General features: G+C 60.9%; 3 protein-coding genes across 3 annotated transcripts; all 3 read right to left on the minus strand.

The window, feature by feature from the left end:
• Nucleotides 1–1,216: 1,216 nt before the first annotated feature.
• On the minus strand, nucleotides 1,217–4,386 carry F751_6373 (hypothetical protein; the record flags this gene model as incomplete). The annotated part of the gene is made up of 6 exons (XM_011403348.1): nucleotides 1,217–1,454; nucleotides 1,525–1,820; nucleotides 2,053–2,202; nucleotides 2,620–2,743; nucleotides 3,901–4,109; nucleotides 4,249–4,386. The coding sequence occupies 6 exons, from the start codon at nucleotides 4,384–4,386 to the stop codon at nucleotides 1,217–1,219; spliced, it is 1,155 nt and encodes a 384-aa protein (XP_011401650.1).
• A 2,164-nt stretch (nucleotides 4,387–6,550) lies between these two features.
• F751_6374 (hypothetical protein) lies at nucleotides 6,551–6,703 on the minus strand (the record flags this gene model as incomplete). The annotated part of the gene is made up of 1 exon (XM_011403349.1): nucleotides 6,551–6,703. The coding sequence occupies one exon, from the start codon at nucleotides 6,701–6,703 to the stop codon at nucleotides 6,551–6,553; it is 153 nt and encodes a 50-aa protein (XP_011401651.1).
• Nucleotides 6,704–9,270: 2,567 nt separating this feature from the next.
• Nucleotides 9,271–20,412, minus strand: F751_6375 (Lipase; the record flags this gene model as incomplete). Its single annotated transcript, XM_011403350.1, has 27 exons — nucleotides 9,271–9,471; nucleotides 9,636–10,001; nucleotides 10,351–10,529; nucleotides 10,754–10,931; nucleotides 11,140–11,319; nucleotides 11,557–11,925; nucleotides 12,436–12,510; nucleotides 12,651–12,707; nucleotides 13,015–13,419; nucleotides 13,705–13,821; nucleotides 13,976–14,030; nucleotides 14,317–14,426; nucleotides 15,354–15,485; nucleotides 15,712–15,822; nucleotides 16,051–16,290; nucleotides 16,492–16,611; nucleotides 16,977–17,162; nucleotides 17,327–17,599; nucleotides 17,742–17,807; nucleotides 17,980–18,054; nucleotides 18,475–18,620; nucleotides 18,704–18,776; nucleotides 18,961–19,149; nucleotides 19,336–19,452; nucleotides 19,626–19,680; nucleotides 19,837–20,057; nucleotides 20,191–20,412. The coding sequence occupies 27 exons, from the start codon at nucleotides 20,410–20,412 to the stop codon at nucleotides 9,271–9,273; spliced, it is 4,518 nt and encodes a 1,505-aa protein (XP_011401652.1).
• Between the last annotated feature and the right edge of the window lie 436 nt (nucleotides 20,413–20,848).

Raw genomic sequence — 20,848 nt, forward strand, 5'->3', positions numbered from 1 at the left:
AGGGGCGGCGTGAAGAAGTTGACGGGGGTGCAGCTTCCCACCGAGAAGGAGTGGAGAATGCACACGGAGGTTGAGGTGAGGGATGTTGCCAGATGTCGTGGTGGAGGAGGGGGTCCGGTGATGCAGAGATGTTGTTCACTTTTTCACTTCAAGCCTGGGGTGCCTTCCTCAGGAAGCTTTGATAGGGTTGCCCTGTGCTGTTCATTACTCTGTGGACTGGTTTGCAGCGGTGTTTTGCCATGGGAGAAGCCTGAAACCACTTCTGCCCATCCTCCGCATCAAATCCATGCACGTCCCTGCAATCCCATGTACTGAAATTCCTCAACCTGGACAAGGTATTCTCACCGAGGGCTCAAAGCTCACCGCCAAGAAACGCAGGGCGGTCGAGGCCTGCCTCCACTGCAAGCGGGAGGAGTACGAGGTGGAGGTGGACGAGGACGGGAAGCTCAAGAAGGGGAAGAAGGCGGCGAGGACAGGGAAGACGGGCGGGAAGAAGACGGACTGGTTCGTCCACATCGGGTGGGCCTTCTTCACCCTCCTGTTCAACTTCCCGCGCTTTGAGGGCTGCGGCTGGTACTCGGCGGGGCACTGGCGGACCAACGGGTACAGCGTCACGGTGACCCTGCGACGGGCGAGAGGGCCTCCCCGGCCCGGCGACCTTCCGCCGCCGCAGGGTCACCGTGACGCTGTACCCGTTGGTCCGCCAGTGCCCCGCCGAGTACCAGCCGCAGCCCTCAAAGCGCGGGAAGTTGAACAGGAGGGTGAAGAAGGCCCACCCGATGTGGACGAACCAGTCCGTCTTCTTCCCGCCCGTCTTCCCTGTCCTCGCCGCCTTCTTCCCCTTCTTGAGCTTCCCGTCCTCGTCCACCTCCACCTCGTTCTCCTCCCGCTTGCAGTGGAGGCAGGCCTCGACCGCCCTGCGCTTCTTGGCGGTGAGCTTTGAGCCCACCGTGGCACAAACCGTCTCGAGGTTGAGAAGTTTGAGCACCTGGGGTGGGAGGGATTTTAGTGGGTTTGATGTGAAAAAGGGGCAGGAGTGATTTAGGCATCTGCCACGGCAAAACACCACTGCAAAACGGTCCACAGAGTATTGAACAACTATGGGCAACCCTACCAAAGTTTCCCAAGGAAGGCAGCCCAGGCTTCAAGCGGAGAAGTGAATGACATCTCTGCATCCCAGAACCTGCTCCTCCACCACGACATCTGGCAACATCCCTCACCTCTGCCTCCGCTGCAAACTGGAGGAGTTCGAGGTGGACGTGGACAGGAACGGGCAGCAGAAGAAGGGGAGGAAGGCGGTGAGGACGGGGAAGACGGGCGAGAAGAAGACGGACTGGTTCGTCCACATCGGGTGGGCCTTCTTCACCCTCCTGTTCAACTTCCGGCGCTTTGAGGGCTGCGGCTGGTACTCGGCGGGGCACTGGCGGACCAACGGGTACAGCGTCACGGTGACCCTGCGGCGGCGGAAGGTCGCCGGGCCGGGGAGGCCCTCTCGCCCGCCGCAGGGTCACCGTGACGCTGTACCCGTTGGTCCGCCAGTGCCCCGCCGAGTACCAGCCGCAGCCCTCAAAGCGCCGGAAGTTGAACAGGAGGGTGAAGAAGGCCCACCCGATGTGGACGAACCAGTCCGTCTTCTTCTCGCCCGTCTTCCCCGTCCTCACCGCCTTCCTCCCCTTCTTCTGCTGCCCGTTCCTGTCCACGTCCACCTCGAACTCCTCCAGTTTGCAGCGGAGGCAGGCCTCGACCGCCCTGCGCTTCTTGGCGGTGAGCTTTGAGCCCACCGTGGCACAAACCGTCTCGAGGTTGAGAAGTTTGAGCACCTGGGGTGGGAGGGATTTTAGTGGGTTTGATGTGAAAAAGGGGCAGGAGTGATTTAGGCATCTGCCACGGCAAAACACCACTGCAAAACGGTCCACAGAGTATTGACCAACTATGGGCAACCCTACCAAAGTTTCCCAAGGAAGGCAGCCCAGGCTTCAAGCGGAGAAGTGAATGACATCTCTGCATCCCAGAACCTGCTCCTCCACCACGACATCTGGCAACATCCCTCACCTCGACCTCTGTGTATATTCTCCACTCCTTCTCGGTGGGAAGCTGCAGCCCGATCATCCTCGCCACGCCGCCCCTGTCGAACTTCTCGTGCCGCCGCAAGAGGGCTCCCAGCGTCGTCAGGGTGCCGGTGATGTGCACCGCCTCAAAGCCCTGTCTGCAGGGCAGAAGGCTGAACAGCCGCCCAATGTGCCGCGGCGGCGGCGGCTTCTGAGCCCCCTTGCGGGGCTGCCAGCTGCTTTCTCTGCAGCCTTCTTGCGCTTGGCCAGTGCCGCCCGTCGAGCCTTCCCAAGGCCCCGCCGCCTACTGGGGATGCCCTCGTCCTTGTTGGACTTGTGCTGCTTCGCGCGGTCTTCAACCAGGCGCTGGAGCCTGGCGGCGATGGTGGACGCTGCAGTGGCATCAACCTGTGCATGTAGGTAGGATCTGGGGCTGGTGAATACATGTGTAGCTGTGCTACCCATCTGTCAAACCCCTAGCCGCCCCCTTGAGGGTGCGAGAAAGTACTCGTGTCAAACCACTGCCAATGTTCATACACTCGCGCATTCCCGGTCGTCCCTCACCACTCACATCTGGGCGATTTGCGTCGGGCTGCATCGCCTCCTCGCCCACCTGCCCTGGTGGCGCGCTCTCTGGAGCCTGCGCGGGAGCTGGCGCGGCCGGCTGTCGCCCGTCGCGCTCCGCGAGGAGACGCCTGGCCAGCGGCAGGCAGAGGTGTGGGTGATGTTCCCACAGGCCCCGCGTCGGCCTCTTCGGCATGCAGCGGCGAAGTTGGACGATCCAGTCCACTTGCGCCTGCGTGAATGGCACATGCCACCACGCAGCCGCCCTGCCCGAGGGTGGTGGTGGTGCTGCGCCGCTGTCGGCGACCGAGGCTGGGGGCAGCTGGGCGGGCGCGGCGTCTGGGACGGGCGCCGCGGCTGTGGGGACGCCCGGGCCCGGAACTGGGGTTGGCTGGTCGGGCGCGAACTCCGGAGCGAGGGGTGCTGCTGCACCGCCGTCGGCGACCGAGACTGGGGCCGGCTGGTCTAGCATGCCGTCTAGGGCTGACGATGGCGCTGCGGAGACTGCGGGGCCCATGGCTGGGGTCGGCGAGCCTGGCCCAATGTCCGGGCTTGGCTCTGCAGCTGCCAGTGCGAGTCGCTGGGGTAGCGGGCGGCAGGGGGGCGCGGCGTTCGAGTCTTCTGTCGGCGCCAGAGGGTTCGCGAAGCTGACAGACAGCACTGCGCGAGCACAGTGAGACGACCCATTTCTCTTGGTGCCCAGCTCCAGCATGGCGTTCTGCCAAAAGTAGCGGAGGAGCTCCCTCTTGTAGTAGGTGGCCGTTGCTGTAGCCAGGTCCCCCGCCGCCTCGTGGACAAAGGGGCTGATGAACTCCGTGTCGGGCGGCTGGAGGTCGACACCAGCCGGCTCGACTATCTCCCGAAAGAGGGCGACGGACTCGGCCAGCGGGAAGGATGCCGCCCTTGCGTCGGGACCCGCATTTCCGCCGGGTGCCCCACGAGGTCACCGAATGAGCGTCAGACATCTGCGCCGTGGGTGGGTGGGTAAATGGGTGAGTAGTTCTTTGGCATCTGCTCTGCAGCGCATGTCGCTGCACCCCGTCTGTGGCAACATTTCCAGACAGCTTCACACAGTGGTGATCAAACCAGCAGCCAATATGAGCAGACATGGGACCATCCTTTCCCTATCAAACAAGGAAACCACAGCACCGGTGTGCCTACAAATCACTCACTTCCCAAACCCCTCTGATCGTCAACACACGAGGCCCACCTGGAAAAAACATGTAATGTCGAGTGGTTGCAGCGCCGCATCCGCGTCCGCCCGGCCAGCCTGCTTCCGCCGCTCAACTCCTCCACCATCCGGATGGCGTGGAAGTTGGCGAACAGGTCGCCGATTGTACGCGATTCTGTGATGACGGCGACGATGTTGTCCACGGTCGGTCGCAGGGCATTACAAACACGCTCCTGCTGCTGCATCGTCTTCTTCGTCTTCTTCGGAAGACCCCGGAAGCCGTTCCACGTCGTCTTGACGGAGGTTGTCGCGTAGTCATCGACCACCTAAAGTTCATTATATTGCAGGCACAGGGTGTGTTTGTGTGTGTATGTGTGTGTGTGTGTTGGTGGAGCCACGCATGCTTGGGGACACTGCGCTGGCCTTCGACACTCCCTCCAAAGTGGCATTCAACTTTTCACGCACCTTCCCATATCTGCCTGTCGTGCCCGCCTCGCCGAGCTCCGTCCGCCACTCGTTCACCGCCGCACTCCACCGCGCCTGACAATTCTCGTTCTCATCACCCGCCAGCTCGTTGACTGAGACGAGTTGCACCGGGGGCATTCGAGGGCCCTACCACACGGGGCAAGAAAGCACAGGGTGAGATGTATGTTTCCGCCTCTGAGTTGCAATTGCCACCTTTGAACTGGCCTCCATATGCTTAACCTCCATCGCATCTAAGCCTGTTGTATACTGATCAACGAAACAATCCACTCCAATTACCACATTTACCTGACCCGCGGAAGGAAGAGGTCTCGAGGTCGGGAAAGCATCGTCTGGTCGCCACAACGTTAGTGTCCATTGGGTAAGGGTTCTGTTGCGTACTCTGGCCTTGCTGTGCTGGCCCACTTTTGTCGCTGCAATGGACAAGGGTGTGGCCAGGGTGGGCGGAGTTTCCGAACAACATCGGTCTTATCCACAGCTTCGCACGACACGCGACGCCAGGGTTCCTCACCAACCCAAACAGCTCCCCCAATACACACCTTGATGGAGGGCCAACAGCAGCTGGTGCCAACCAGTTTCCATGAATGACCCACCGGTGCTATCCCGACCACGCTCCCACGCCCGCACAACGCATGAGGCAGTCACGACGCCGGCTTAGAACCTCGGCCTCGGGCAGTCGAATGGTCGACAACCGGCTGCCTGGCTTGGGCTGCGGTCGCCTTCCGACCCCAGCACCCTGTCGACGGAACGGATGCGAGAACATTTCTGTTTAGACCTCCGTAACACATCATTGGGGGGTGGCCGTCGATAATTGCTGTGCAAGACGCGAGACTGTTGTTGTTGTTGTTGTTGTTGTTGTCACAAACCCCAGTCCGCGCCGCCCGCCCCTACCTCCCCCCCCTTGGATCGCCCCTTGAGGCAACCAACTGCGCCACCAATTATCCCGTTTGCGGGAAGAAGCTGCGAGCAACCGGCGCAAGCCCGGCAGAGGAACAAGGGTATTCCCGTGCATTGCATTGCTTTGCCGACAGGTTACCCCCTCACAGCATTGGCAAGCCAGGCCTTTTTGGCCTCTGGAATGACGGACTTGGGACCGAGATAGATCTGGAGCAGGGAAGCACAGAATGCTTCACTCTGGAGGCTGAGCTGTGGCTTGGCCTGTATGAAGAGGGGTGAAAGGGTAAGCTTTCCCATGCCAGCATTGGCACAAGAGCTGGCAATTCCTTTCAAGATAGCAGGATTGGATCCTAAACATATACACTCGCAAAGGAACACAAGCGAAAACATCCTTGGGGGTGTCATGATCCATATTTGCATACCTGGCTCATGTCACCTCCTGACACTGCAGAAACTTGGTCCACATTGACGTCGACTTCGCTGGCAGGGCCCAGCAGGAGGGTGATTACCGTCCCCGTCTGCAGCTGCTGCTGTGTTATAAAGTCACAGAACTTGGTCAGACTTGCGAGGTCATGGCTGCCATGGATGGGAACGGGTCAAGGAGCACAGGATCATCATGGTATCTTGTGAACTGATAGCGCAATCCAACCATGCACCAACCCAGGAGGTACTTGGCCTGTCACCTCGACATACTTGTCGATCGATCTTAGCACAATAGACTCACCTCATCGATGGACCCATGGACTTTCTCATCGTGTCACTAAACTGACTGCCTGCAATATTCCTGGCCAGTTGCATCTGGGGCAGGAGAGCAGGGAATTTGCTGAATCTTGTCTCACGGTTTGTATAATAAACCTGCTGTTCAAACGTCGGACATGCAGGGGTGGAGCAGCACACCTGAATCACTCGTGGAAATCCAGATTCAGAGAGAGCTGTTCCGGATGCTAGTGGGAGTCGCTCGATGGGTACGTACAGCGAGACCGCATACACCTGCATGGGCCAACTGTGTGTGTGACGACATAAATTGATCCACAACTGATGTGTTAGGTGGGTATTTCTCGTAAGTTCTATCCATAACATGCCTTGATGCTGATGAAAGCGACTTTCATGATCCTTGGACCCGCGCCCAAATTCTTGTAGACACCTCCATCCCTGCATGTTAATGCAGTGGATCATGTTCAATGTACATAATGCGCACTCAAATCGGTTTGCTCAATCATGAGGAGCGCGCACCAAGGTCTCAGGGTACTCGGGAAGATCGCTCCCGTCGCCGGTTCCTGTATCTCAGACATCGTTGTGACACCGGGAGCCTCAAACCCCAAGAAAGCAGGCACGACGCCGAGGCTCTTGAAAATGCCTGAATCTGCGAACACGGGTGCCCTTGCTGTTAGGTATGGAACATAAAGGCCGCGCATTGGAAGGAACTAGCGTCCGGTCCAAACCCCCGACCCGGGGTGGAAACGGGGACGCGCCGAGCGACTCGGTCAACACACTCCCTTGTTCTGGGCTTTGCGGCCAATATACATATCGCTGAAAGCATAGAAGAATGGTTGAAAAATGGGAAAGAGATGAGGAAATGCCCTGCTGTGGAAAACTTGTTCCAGACTTCATCGCGGATATATGGAGAGTGCGCTTTGAGGGCAGCTCAGTGTCGATGTGGAGAAGGAGTTCTTCAGGTCTGGCCCCGGTCTGGGGCCATGACTGATCGAATCCAGGCATCTCTGGCAAGAGGTGCCACAGATTTCTCCCGCAAATAGACTTCAAAGACACCAGCACACAGGGCTGGACTTTGCGTGATCAGCTCCGGGTGGCACTGCAGCAAGGGAGGAGGCGGTGGTTGCCCGTCGGACAGTGTGTTGCATCGCCTTCTACTGAACGGGGGGGATGGCAGATTACTGAGGGAGCCCAGCTCGCAACCTGTGTGCTCAGCAACACACTATGTCAAACCCAGATAATGTTGAGCATGCATACAGCCATGGAAATCTCAGAGGCCCACCTCCACTGCGTTGAATGATGCCCCTGGAGCAGTGGTGACAGCAGTGATGCTGCCATCAGTTGAAAAGAGGACGGTCACTCTTGAGCCCGTCCTAAGATTCTGGCGGAGGATGTAGGACTTGAAATCCAGGGCAGGACCCAGATCAGACCTGGGGCCACACGGGACGGGGAGGGGGCATGATGTGGGGTGGTCTGCAAGCTGATACTGTCTGCAGAATGAGATCACGCATCCACCTGGTAGCAGACTCAAGGTGTTTTGGGGTGCTGCCGGAACAAACCCCTCATCCTCTCCGTGTGTCACAGTACCCCATGACAGGTCCCAGTGTCTTCAGCATCATGTCCTCGATGGAATGCGGAGGGATGGATGTCGGCGAAATGTCCCTCAGTAATTGATACTTTTGTGTGTGGTTTCCGGGCGGGGAGGGAGGATACTTTTGGGGTGAGGCGGTCCTCACAATTGTGACCTGCACCCGTGTTGCCCAAGGCTTGCCCAATCCATGCTGCACAGCCCTTGTACAACAGGCAATCGCACCCATGTGCTCGGCTGAGGCGTTCAAACGGAACTTTGCAGAGGGCGAGGCACTTGGCAAGCGAATCTCGCACCTGGATGGCCCGTGGTCGCTCTGGGTCCCTCAGAAAGTTTATGGCAGCTTCCCGGTCACAGAGCTGGGGAGAGCAGGTGGACTCCTCCATGAACAGCGTAACAGTATATGCCTGTTGATAGGGAGTCGTATGTGCACTTGCTTGCATTCCAGCTCTTGCAAGTCCTGGTACGTACCACCCACTTTCCCCTTCTCTGCCACACCCGGGCTTGCCTCAACGGGAGCGAATTGCGCCTTGATCTGCCGAGGCCCGGTTCCGAGTCTTGAGTACACTCTTCCATCCCTACAAATGGTTCAGGACATATATGGCTGTGTTCGAGTCGCTGCAGGCGGAGTGGAGGCGTGATCAGCCGCGCGAATGCCCACCACACCATATCTGGAGTGTATCGGGATTCGCATCGTCGTCCTCTGCCATAGAGCGTCAAAGCAAAGGCCAACAGCCACTTCGAATGAGTTAGGGTGGCGCACTTTGGCTCCAAGTCTGCAGTTGTACCTCGGATATCAGCTACTCAGAGACTCGAGCATGCCTCGAAGCCAGAACCAAAGTCAGAAAATTTTGGCACGTGGCCGCCCCCCTCAATAATCTCGTGGTCACGGGGGAAGGCTGGAGGATCTCGAATGTGCATAATCAAAGCTAGGGGAAAGGTTTGAAGATTGTTTGATCAACCTTTCGGCCACCTTGCCCTACTTCAGAGAAGTGGCCCCCTGAGTGACACACAGATAATGATGAGTGAGAGGGTGTTCAAGGGACTTGCTGCCATTCACTTTGAATGACCGAGACTAGTGATGTACAGGGGGGATGGGCGCAGTCCTCGGAATCTTCCAGGGCCACCTATTCCAGACCCAACTCCGGCATGTACATTGCTTCTCAGGCTTTATTCTGCGAGTCGGCATCCCCGATAGTCGGGACATCACGACTGAGAGCGTACCAGTGGTCTGGATCAGGGGATTCACCTGCTGAACTTGTGCAGGATGAGCAGCCCGCGCAGGCCTGGGATCAATACCCTTCCATGCAATGCACTCCTCTGCCCGATACTTCATTGTATCTCCCATGCGTTCTTTTGCTTTTCCAGCCGCTGTCTCTTGGAGAGTTACGGTCCCCCCCCCCCTTCTTCCTGACGTGGTCGCTGATCCAGCCGTTGGGTGCAGGACATGACCCATCGTCCTAAAGGATGGAATGATTTCCACCCCAACCCATCTTACCCCGGACGATGATGAGCCCATCATTAACAAGACTCTGAGTTAGGGAAATATGGCTCGCAAACCTAGAGCGTCAGATGTGGGGTTCGCCACAAGAAAAAGAGGCAACAGAGCAACAGCTGCAGGCCGCCGACGCTCCAGATCGATACATATGTGCAAGTCACAGTATACACATCGGTACAGGGGTCTTCATCGGCCCCACAGGGTTTGGTCAAGGCAGCCGCTGTCATTGCGACCGAGGAAAAGTTGATGGCCGTCAGCGGGGCCGTGGAGCGCAGCTTGGACCTAGGGCACTGGATTTCTCCGCCTGCTACTCCTGGGTGCCCAGCACCCGCTTGCCGCCCAGGTCCCGGACCACCGAGGTGTCACCCAGCACATCCTCCTCCCCCACGGCCCCCGCCTGCTTGGCCAGCTCGAGGGCGGTCTGCTCGCTGATGATGGAGTCATCTTGTGAGAAAGTCGTGGAGGTGCCGCTGATTGCCCGCTCCTCCACGCACGCGATCGCCCGTTTCTGTTGTCGGAGTCGGGTCCGGGGTTTGGACTGATGACGCGGTAGGAAGCATGAGGGCGTTCCTCAAAACCCAGAACCGGCCGCCAGGTATTCTCCCAAACTCCAATGGGCTGCCTTCCTGGAGCGACAGCACAGCACCCCCCTGCCCAATCAAAGCCACCCACCCTGGCCTTGCGCAGCTGGTAGACCTCCACGGGCATGGGCATGCGCCGTTCTCTGGCGTCCATGATCTCCCTCAGCCCCGCGTAGCGCAGCACCAGGGTCTGCCCCACGTCCAGCCGGCCCGCCAGGATGGTGACTCCCAGCGCGCCGCCCTCCATCTTCTTGGCGGCGTCAAACTGGGCGCGAAAGAGGCTGAAGAGGGACAGGGAGTAGTTGGGGAGGCGGTGGTGCGCCGCTACGCCGCCAGACTTGAAGATGACCGACAGCTCCAGCGTGCTGGGCTTGATGATGAGGTCGCCACGCGGCGTGACCACCACGCGGTGCCCCGCGCCATGGAACCAGCCCTTGGGGATGCGCGGGATGGGGTCCTGGGATTGGTGTTTTCGGGGTGGGGGGGTGGATTTTGTGGGTGGGTCGAGAGTGTGGAACGAATCTGATCAGGGATGTATCGGCGACAGTAAGGGATTCCTGTTGGGGAGGAGACCATGCACCGCGCAGGAGCATGCGGGTACGAATGGAATGGTGTGAGGGGCGAACAGCAGCGCAGGGCTGCGCATCGAAGGCCCGCAGCTCGAGTGGCAAGCACCGCCAGTTGCCAGGGTTCCGTCGAGGCATGCCTTGGAGTGGGAGGATCTGTGGGACATCTGGGACCCCAAAACAGTCACAGACACACACACCCCCACGCGTCTTCCCCATCCCATTTCCCATCAGACCCACCTGGTTGTTGATCACGCTCCAGCAGTCGGGCACGGCTGCCCGGTGCTCCGTGGCAAAGGGGCCGTTGCCGACGCGTGGGGAGCCAAAGGTGTACACCGACACCCCCGCCGCGTACTGCGGCGCACGTCGCACGAATTCGATGGAGGCCAGCACCGCCAGGGCGCCGCCCAGGCTGTGGCCTGAGCTCGGATGGGTTGGGTGGAGGGAAGGAGGGACGCTGAGATGTCAGTGATAGGACGGGCAGACAATCGCATCACTCCCTGGAGACCCAGCGTCGGGCCAGCGCAGGTGTAAACCCCTCCGGGCGGAGGAGTATGGTTTGGGCTGTAATCAACATGACCTGGGCCTCTCCAGCCACCCCACCCCACACGCATGCTCCCCACTCCCATCACCACCCACCCACCTGTGAATAGCGCTCGCGGCCTGGCGCCGTGGGGGCAGCCCTCCAGCAGCTGTGCCAGGCGAGAGACGAGGCGGTCGCCGAGGTCGGCGGTGCGCCATGCCCGGTAGAAACCGGCGTGCACGCGTAGCGTGCGGCCGTAGGCATTCTTCCTGCTCGGGAGGTGCGGCGTCGACCAAGCCTGCGGGTGCGCGGGAGGGATGTCAGGAGGAGGGGCCCAAGACATTGCCTTCCCAAACTCGCCCAGGAACACGACAGACACCAACACTTCCCTGCCCACTCACGCAGCCAAGGACAAGCGTGCCTCTGTTTCCGTGTCCACGGCAAGGCCCCCGGTCCTGCACCCCCTGCTGTGCTCCCTCGCATCATCCAGCCCCTTTCCCTCCCACCTCCAGGTCGGTCAGGACGTTCTTCCTGGTGACGGTCCCCCGGAAGGCGACGACCAGGGTGGAGCGGCCCCAGACCAGCAGCACACGTGTGTCGGTGGCGGGCTCCAGCAGGAGCTCGTGATGTTGCAGGTCAGGGTACAGGCTCAGGCCATGCTCTATCGACACCGGCGAGTCGGGGGTCTGCGAGGCCGTAGGCGGCAAGTTTGTGTGGAAAGTGAGTGGGGACTGAGGGGTCGCAAGGCTTCAGGGGCATTGGAGGGTTTTGCTGGCAAATACATGCCAATCATCCACGCGACAGGCATGGCCGCCACATCCCAAGCCACGCATCCCCGTGCTAGTATTCCAGCAAAGTGCCAGGCCAACTTCCTGTACGGCAGAGTGAGGAATGCAGAGGAGCATGCCATCGACGTCCCCAACCACGGGCGTCTCCAACCCACCCACCCACCCACCCACCTCTAGTCGGTAGGCTAGCTTGCAGAAATATAAGCTCTTCAGCAGCGTCTCCATGCAGAGCATGGCCAGCCGTGGCTCGGAGATGGGCGTGGCGCCGGGGGCATTGCCCGCCGTGCCCCCCATCGCCTGGCGCAACGCCCCCTGCGCCTGCTCCGCCATGTGGCTCATGGAGGGCCGGACCAGGCCGATGCTCATGCGGCGCAGCGTGCCCAGCATGCCGCCCTCGGCCGCGGCGGCGGCCTCCTCGCCCTGTCGGGACAGGAACTCGATGTGTCGATCCGCCAGCGCCTCCTCGCGCTGCGGCTCGCTCCAGGCCACCTCCATCAGCCATCGCTGCGGGGGGGGGAAGGGGTGTGGGGGGAAGAAGTGCTGAGGCGTCAGAGGGGTTTGGAGGGAGGGAGAGGCACAGGAGAGGGGAGCAGCCGTCCAGGGGAACCAGGAGGGTTCACCTTGCCATGGGGCCAGGCATCTGCCAGGCACTTGTGTGCCACCAGCACTGCAGCCCAGCATGCCAGTGTCTCAGCAAGAGGAAGCAGTGCTCAGTCGCCCTCCCCCCCTCCCTTGGTCAGAGCTTGCCTGCTTCAGATTGTCCATGGAGTCGCTGCAAGGGGCGGTGAGGATGGAAACCACGCACACCAGGACCTGTGGGAGGGGGGCGGCGGGGGCAGCCTCTTGACAGGGGACCAGAGGCGAATCAGGGGAGGGTGTAGCACGAGCCAGAGCTTGGGCTTGGGGTGAGCTGGTTAAGCACTGGCAGGATGTGGCCTGGAAAGCTGCATCCACGGGGCCGTGGAGGCGCAGCAGGTCCAGATAAGGGAACTCCCAGAGGAAGGGTTGACTCACGGTGATGGCCAGCTGGGTGGGGATGAGCCCAAACTGGATGTCGACAAAGGACCAGCACGACTTGGACTCCACAAACTGCCCATGCGTTGGGGCAAGGGGGAAAGCAGGTCTGGTGAAGGCATGCGTGCTGGGCGCCATTGCGAGCACATCATCCCTCGGCCCCCCCCCTCTCAGGCACAGTCCCTGGGAAGGGCCCTCGAATGCCTTAGGCGCACCCTCAGCACGGTGCTGACGACCAGGAGCAGCACGACGATGAATATTCCATGCCGCGCCTGCGAAAGGGTTTGCGGGCATGCCATCTACCACGTGCACCACTCATGCAGGACAGTGCACGCTGGAGAGGGGGGGCACAGGTGTTCTATCGCACGCCCAGGTTCCATTGTGGCCCCGAGCACAAGGTGAAGACGCCGAGGGTGCCGCACTCCTGCACTCACCCAAGCAATGCTTGTTTCATTGAACTCAGCACGAGCCCCGCCCCCCCCTTCGGTCCACACACCTCACCCACACCGTTAACGCCACCGTAATCTCTCCTCCCCCAACCCCTGTCCCCCCCCCCTTCTTCCCCCAGCGCGCACTCACGTGCATCTGGACGTAGAGGTAGGTGACGCGGTAGCGTGTGAAGGGCACCTTGGCGTGGTCGGCCCGCGCCTGGACCACCAGGTAGATGTAGTACACCGCGTACACGAGGAGGCAGACGGTGGTGACAATGTTGATCACAAACTCGCCCGTGGAGGGGGTGCAGTCATAGGGGTAGGTGCGGCAGGCCGGCACGCCCACTGCCTCCTGCACGTCGATCCAGCGGTACGCCAGCTTGGCGACCACCACCGCCTCCGTGCTGAGGAAGATCAGGAGGGTGGGCAGATTGGCCCAGGCCTGCCTCCGCCACGGCGCATCGATGGTGAGCTGGCGGTCGGGGTCCGGGAGCTGCACACTGCCGCAGTACCAGCACATGCCGCGCATCATCACGCACATCCACGCCAGGATCTGAATGGATATGGGGTCGGGCAGGTGGGTGGGCTGGAGACAGATCAGTGTGTGCTGGAGGCCGAAGGATGAGGTCAGGATGGTGCCACCGCATCGAGGCCTGGAAGACAGGCCAGCGCGGTGAAGTGGCACGACGAGATGCAGAGGCGCAGAGGCTGGATCACATGAGCAGCAGCAACACCGTGGAACAAGCGTGTGCATTCGGCACATGGTTGTTTGCGCTGCACTCGACCGAGTCGCAGCATCCACCCCAGTTCCTGTGGGCCCAACAGCACCCTTGCTCACAGAGTTCGTGAGCGTCCATCGGATGAAGGACAGCAGGGAGACGCTTTGCTTGAACCAGGGGCATGGGACGGCAATTGCTATCGACTGAGAGACGATGAGCAGCGTCATCACGAGGCTCTGCAAGCGGGTGGGTGACGGGCGTGTTGTCGGCCGGCATACCATGGCAGCAACAGGTAGGCAGCCAGGGCATCACATGCCGGCTTGTTGATCATGGAGGCAGAGAAGCATGACAGTGAGCAGGTGGCTGCTCCCAGACCGGTGTCAGCCACACCTGAAGTGAGATCAAAACTGCAGCATCCAAGACATAGAGCCGCTGGCGCTGGGTCCTGGAGGGAGGGTGTGGCGGAGCCAGTGCATGATGACCAATCCTGGCAGGTTTGCAGCTTTGCACGTGCAGTCAGTGCAGTCAGCCCCCCCATCCCTTGGCACCGCCATCCATGGCTTGGCGAGCCCGGATCGCCACCAGCACACCACCCACAGAACTCCCTCAAAGCCAGCACCCACCACACACGGTGGGCGCTCTGCCGCTTCCAGACGCGCTGAAACCAGGACGCAGCGCAAGTCAGCAAAATGAAAAAAAATACCGATACAAGAGCCAGCTGTACAATAAACCAGCTGGTCAGCTGCGACAGGATCTGCAGGTCGTTGCTGTACTGGAATTTCTGCAGGAAGATTGTGATGGTGAAAGCGTTCACAAGGGCAAAGGAGAGGGCGACGCCAACCTGCACATCAAAGACGGGTGAGTTCTGGAAGCTGTAACAATCAGGATTCTTCGTTTGTGTCAGGGTGGGGGGAGGAGTGGGGGCGGAGCAGAGCAGCCCTGCTGCCCTCCCACCCATGCCTACAGTGCAACCACCTTGACATCTGTCACTCCCCACCCCGCGCGAACCCAACAACACCCAGGCAGCCCAAACAGCTGCAAACCTAGTGGTGTACATGTTCAAAATGCATGATGCTCCTCACCGAACCTCCCACCTGCAGCCAGATGACGGTCGCTGACGTCATTGTTTCCATGCGGAGCAGCACTCTCGAGGATCCCTGCTTCGCCCCCTGCTTCTGGGCCTCCACCTCGTCTTCCAGCACGGTTTGGGGGACATCTGGGTGCGCAGGCATGTGCACGGACCCCGACAGGGTGCCCGTGGAGACTTGTGTGGCATCCACCACCGGCCTGGAGTCCCTCTGAAACAGGGGAATGCAGTTGCGCAGGAGCACGATCCCGCAGAACGCCATGTCGTGGTGGGAGTACGGCGAACCATTAGGAGCGTATCGACCCCCGACAACGCGGGACAGGATCACCACGTAGCAATTCATAGTATACGCGATGCCCGTGCGTATCTAGCACGCGCCCGCGCCTCGGATCGGATCGGCAGGTGGGTCAAAAGGGGGGAAGTACATGAAGCCAGTGCAATTCACCATCAGTTAGTCATCAAAAGCGCGTATAAAAAGGGTACAAGCAGTATGCAGTGTGGCGTCGATCCATTTGGCCGGCTCAAGCATGCAACAGGTGGCGTCAACGTGCGGCCCCGATCATGCCTCCTAACCCAACATCAGGGTCCTGGCTGCGGTGATGTACTTGGCTGCAGCTCCAGCCCCAGCTCCACATCCGTCAAGGACCCCGACCCTGCGGCCGAGCCTTCTTTGGCATCCACCTGCCTCTCCAGGGCGTCCGCCTCCACCTTGGGCACCTCCCTGGTCGCCACCGCCACCCCTTTCTTCCCGCCCCGCTGGACCTCGGCCTGGGACGGGGGCGTGGTCAGTACCGCTGCAGAGGCGCTCGAGTCCTGCATGCCATGGGTCGAGGTGGTTCCGGGCTGATTGGGGAGTCGGGGCGATTCCTGCATTCTGCCCAGCCAGGCAAGGGGTCGGGGGGGAGGGCGGCGCCTGGCAGGCCTCCCCCCACCGTGCCACCGCCCGAGCTGCATCCACATCGGGTGGCAGGACCCTCAAAGGATGCATCGTGCGATGAGACGCTTTCGACAACACCCAGCCCGCGCCGGGCCCACCCACCTGGACCTTGTTCTCCACCACGCTCAGCGTCAGGGTCTCCATGACGTCAAAGTGGCTGGCGAGGGTCACCACCCCCGCGTCCCCACCGGGCAGCCCCTTGTCCTCGCCAAACTGTCCGACGTGAGGCGGGCAGGGGGTTGGTGGGGGGTTGTTCGAGGCCCAGAGTCGTGCCTGTCTGGTCAGGGCGGGGAAGGGGTACCCCGCTGCGCCCATGTCCCCGCCCCCCAGCCACCCCATTCCGTGCTTGCATGCCAGGGTTTCCCGGGGCAAGAAAGCACTCTGAACTCCATCCCCCCTCCTTCACTCGCCCCCCCCCCCTCGAGACGCTGACCCACCCACCTGCTCCTTCATGACGGCGTAGGTGGAAAGGGCATAGGCGCCGAGCATGTGGTGCGCGGCCACGCCGCCCGAGGTGTTGATAGAGATGACGTCGAACTCGGAGGGGCGGATGATGAGGTCGCCGCGCGGGTTGAGCAGCACTGGGTTGCCCGCGTTGTGGAACCAGCCCTTGGGGATGCGGGGAACCGGGTCTTGGTCGTTCACCATCGCCCAGCAGTCCGGCACCAGGGTCAGGAACTCCTGGACAAAGGGTCCGTTGCCGACACGCGGCGCGCCAAAGGTGTAGACCGACAGCCGCGGCGCGAGGGCGGGCGCGGCGCGCGCCAGGTCCCCTGCCGCCAGCACGGCCAGCGCGCCGCCCAGGCTGTGCCCGGTGAAAAGGACGCGTGGCGGGCCGTCGGGGCCCTCGGCCTCGCCGCCGGGGCCGGCCAGCTCGGACACGCGGGCCAGCAGGCGCTCAGAGAAGCCGTTGTGCCGCCAGGCGCGGTAGAAGCCCAGGTGCACCAGCAGCGTGCGCCCCAGCTTGTTGCGCCGCCGCGGCTGGTGCGCCACCTTCCAGATCTGGGTGGGGAAGGGGGATGAGTGGGTGGATGTGTGTTTGCGCAAGCTGAGGGGTCTTGGGGATGGGTGTCATCCGGTTGAGAAGAAGGGCATGGCAGGCGCAGACGCTGCTAGGGTGCAATGCGCAGTTCAAGACGAGCTGCAGGGCCGGGGTCAGGCGTCGCTGTTGATGCTGTGCATCAGAGCCTAGCCAGCGAGAAGGGGACCAGTGGTAGATCAGGACCATTGTGCTGAGGCTCCGCCCTCCTTGCCTGATAAGGCAGTGTACCCCTGGCAGGCAGGAGCGAGTCAAAATCCCAAGACCCCTTTGCCCAGGGACCACACCAGTATGCCCTCAACTCCTCCCCTCCTTTTAACATCCGAACCCGGCTCGCCTTTATGTCGGTGATGATGTTCTTGCGCGTGGCAGTGCCGCGGAAGGACACCACCAGCGTGCCGGGACCCCAGGCGAGGAAAGCGCGCGTGTCGGTGAGCACCTCCTCCACCACCTCCTGGCCGACCATGCCGGGGAACAGGCTCAGCCCGTGCTCCACACTGATGGGCACGTCCGTCTGGTGGCGTGATGTTGTGGGGCAGAAGGGAGCAACATAATGATTGAAGGGAAGTGACACAGCGGCTGATCTGTTACGTTAGCGGTGACCTGTCCCGGCACTCAATTACGCCTCAAGAGCAGGGCAGGCAGACATTCATCCCCCTTCTCTCCCTGCGTGCTCACCCCGACGCGGTAAGCCAGGCGGCAGAAATAGAAGAGCTTGATCATGGTCTCGAAGCAGAGCATGGCCACCCTCGGCACGTGCTGCTCTGCCTCGTCCACAGCCACCAGGGAGAGCAGCTGCCCCGTGACCTCCGGCATGTGCAGCGTCGGCAGGCCGGGCAGGGGCAGGAACTCAGACTCCTCAAACTCGGTGCTGGAGGCCAGCTGCCGCGCACGGTCGGCCAGGACCTCGTCGCGTTCCTCTTCGGTCCAGGCCACCTCGTGAGACCAGTCCTGTGCGGCGCAGGCACGGGATCGAGCAGGGGTGACATTACTTGTGGTGAGGCAAAAGAGGGAGGTAGCACGACGTGGCAACGCTTTCGGACTGCGGCAGGCGCATGAGCCAGCCAACCATGCACCAGCTCCAGCGCCCCACCTCCAGAGTGTGCCCCAGGTCCCGCTTCCGGGGCTTGAGCAGGATGGCAAAAATTACCACCAGCATCTGGGTGCATTGGCAAAGGGGAAGGCGGTAAGGGATGAGGGTAGTAAAGGAGGGGGGAGGGGGGGATGGTGAGCGCATGCAAATGCCAGTGATAGCCAAACCCTGGGTGTGGCCGCCAGAATGTCCCTTCCCCCCGTGCCCGACGTTTAGAAGCCAGGAACAGCAGACTCACGGTGAAAGCAACTTGGGTGGGCACGCTGCCAAACTGCAGTGCAATGTACGTCCAGCACGAATCGATCTCTATCAACTGAAGACGGGACGAAGAGAAAAGGGATCTAAAGTTGATATGCTACAACGGGCCTTAGCAACTCCTGCCTCCAATCTCAGGCCCTTGCACCACATTGCATTGTGGGGGTTGGGGAGCCAGGCTTGTCCCTCTGCAGAGTGTCGGTGAACAGCATGACAAGATGGTGGCCCTGCCCACCCTGGACCTGCCTGGACGATGGCAATGGTGATGAGCATGAAACCCATGATGAAGGTCCCATGCCGTGCCTGTGGAGTAGGAAGGAGAGTTCTGAAACCCAGGGAGGCAGGTCCTCTCGGGTAAGCGGAGTCACAGTCATGCGGAGGCCAGGCCAGCATAACCTATCCTCAACCTTCCCTGGTACTTACACCCCATCAACGTCAATCCTTGACGAGTATTCATCCCTTCACCCCCCCCACGCACATGCATGCGGAGGTAAAGGAACGTCAGCCTGAACTGGGCGTAGGGCAGCCGCCTGTGGTCTCGTGTGGCTCGCCAGAGGTAATAGAGGTATATCCCGCTGTAACCCAGCAGGCCAATGGTCGCAAGGATGATGGCGGCCTTCTCAGCTGCAAGAGGAGGTGGGAACTGTTGAGTGCGAGGATGTGCATGCGCCTCTGGCATCCATCACCCAGCTCGATGCTGGTCTCACTTTTCGAAACGTTGCATGAAAACTTCCCCGTTGGACACTGCCCAGCTGGAATATCGGCCAGCACAGAGGTTTCCTGGAGATTTAAGGAGGGGGAGACAGAGGGTGTTGGGACGGTGCTGACGATGTCGCCTGATGGGACGACATTCGGGCATGTTCCCAGACTCACCTCTCTACCATGCAGATGTGAACCCCGCCATAGATCTTTTTTCAGCCCACCCCGGCCAAACCCTTCCTCACGTCCACCTCTGCAAGCGCACCCTGTAGATCAGCCGGACGAGGGTCATGGCCATGACGACAGCGGTGTAGGCAATGAGGGGCATGTGCAGCCGCAGCTGGGCACGTATGGGCAAGTCCACCACGAGCTTGGGCTTTGCACCAATGTCAAAGGCGCCCTTTCCCTTCCACCGTGTCATGCCATGCACCATGCTGCACATCCACGCGAGCACCTGTGGCAAAGCAGGGGCAGTGGGCTTTGGGCCGAGTGAGGCTGTCATCCGGTAGAAGACCCCTGGCCCTGGTACCCCCTGCCACTGATATCTCCAAGTGGCCGCGAGTCGGCCTCGCCGAATGGACAGGGACCACCATACCCCGGCCTCGACCACCACACTCCAGTCACACCCCACCACCCTCACCGTGATCAGGGCTATCTCCCGCAGGAATGCAAAGGCGCTGACGTCTTTTGAGAACCAGGAGCACTTTCGCACGAGGCCTATGACGAGGGGCACCATCGCCCAGACTTGCTGCATGAACTGCAGGGCGGCGCATGGATGAGGAGAGGGCGATGACAGCTCTCGTTCTGAACAGGGTCAAGGCACATCAGGAGCAGAGGGGAAAGCCAACAGCAGGCGTGGCAGGTGGGCCTGGCAGGCCGCTGGAAGCATGCTGCAGAAATGGGCACCCTGCTCGCTGCCGCTCGCTGTACCTGGGTGCACAGGAGGACCACAGCGTCAATGACCAGGATCTTCTGGCGCCGCGACCTGCACCGAAAGGGGCCGATATGGCATTGAGAGTCTGAGGGCCCCAGCTCTGGTCTGCGCCGGTCATGCCGCCAAAGGCCTGTGACCACGAGGCGGCGGCGATCCCACCACCGCACACGGGATCTTCAGGCTTCACCACCCAGCACTAGGACCCACCAGACTTTTTGGGGCTGCTTCCTGATGAGCCTCAAGCGAGCAGCCAGCCGGATGCCGACGTACAAGGTCGCCAGCATCGTGACTGCATACAGGATCAGCTGTGCCTTGAACCAGCGATGCTGCTGCTGCAGCACGGCAAGGGTCTGGTGCCTGGTGAATTTGAGCACCAGCAGGGCGATGATGTAGGCCTGGAGCAGCAGGGTGGTGACCAGCACCGTGATCTGCGCGGCAGAGGGGTTGGGGGGATGCATGTCCTTCGGATCGGCGAGCTGGAGCGGGCTCACTTGGAAGGGCATTGGCTCTGCCTCACCACACACTTGATCTTCCCATCCGCCTTGCCTGGAATGCTAACACCTCTCCTTTTCTTAAGGACTCCAGGAGGAGCACGATTTGGTTCCCCTTTGCTCCCTCTTCCGCCTTGGTGGAGAGCCTCGAGGTGGTGCGCTGCCAAAGGACAGAGGCATGGCTGAACCGGCTGCCGTCGACCTCGAGGGGCTCCAGCAGGGGCTCCTTGTCGCCGCAGCACAGGGACGGCAGGTTGTTGCACACCACTCCGCCGCACAGCAGCGCGTCCATGCTCGCCATGGTGATGCTCCTCTTGCTTCCGGCCGTTTGCAGGGGTCGCCTGAGCTGTAATCAGCGGTTGCAAGCGACATATGTCGTTCCGGGACCACGCATCATCACCAGATCAAGGTGTGGAGTACGTCTACAACATTACAAGATGTTTGATCGGCCCCTGCGAGTTAAGACTTGCACGCGTAGGCTGTACGGATGAACGCAGAATATCTTCGCCGGGAGCACCAATGACAGTGGGATTACAGGCTGAGTGCGAAGGCCTCCTATGAAATTGCTCGCACATACAAGAGAATACGGCGCGGGATTCGAATCCAAGGCACGGTGTGTCAAATGCCCTAGAGCGCAGACTCTGGGCACGGACAACGGCCAACAAGGGTATGTTTGCTCCCTTTTGGAGCTTGGCCACAGGATGAATCCCATGAATGCAAGCTCTCAT

Source organism: Auxenochlorella protothecoides (assembly GCF_000733215.1).
Source record: "Auxenochlorella protothecoides strain 0710 unplaced genomic scaffold scaffold87, whole genome shotgun sequence".
Taxonomy (NCBI): domain Eukaryota; kingdom Viridiplantae; phylum Chlorophyta; class Trebouxiophyceae; order Chlorellales; family Chlorellaceae; genus Auxenochlorella; species Auxenochlorella protothecoides.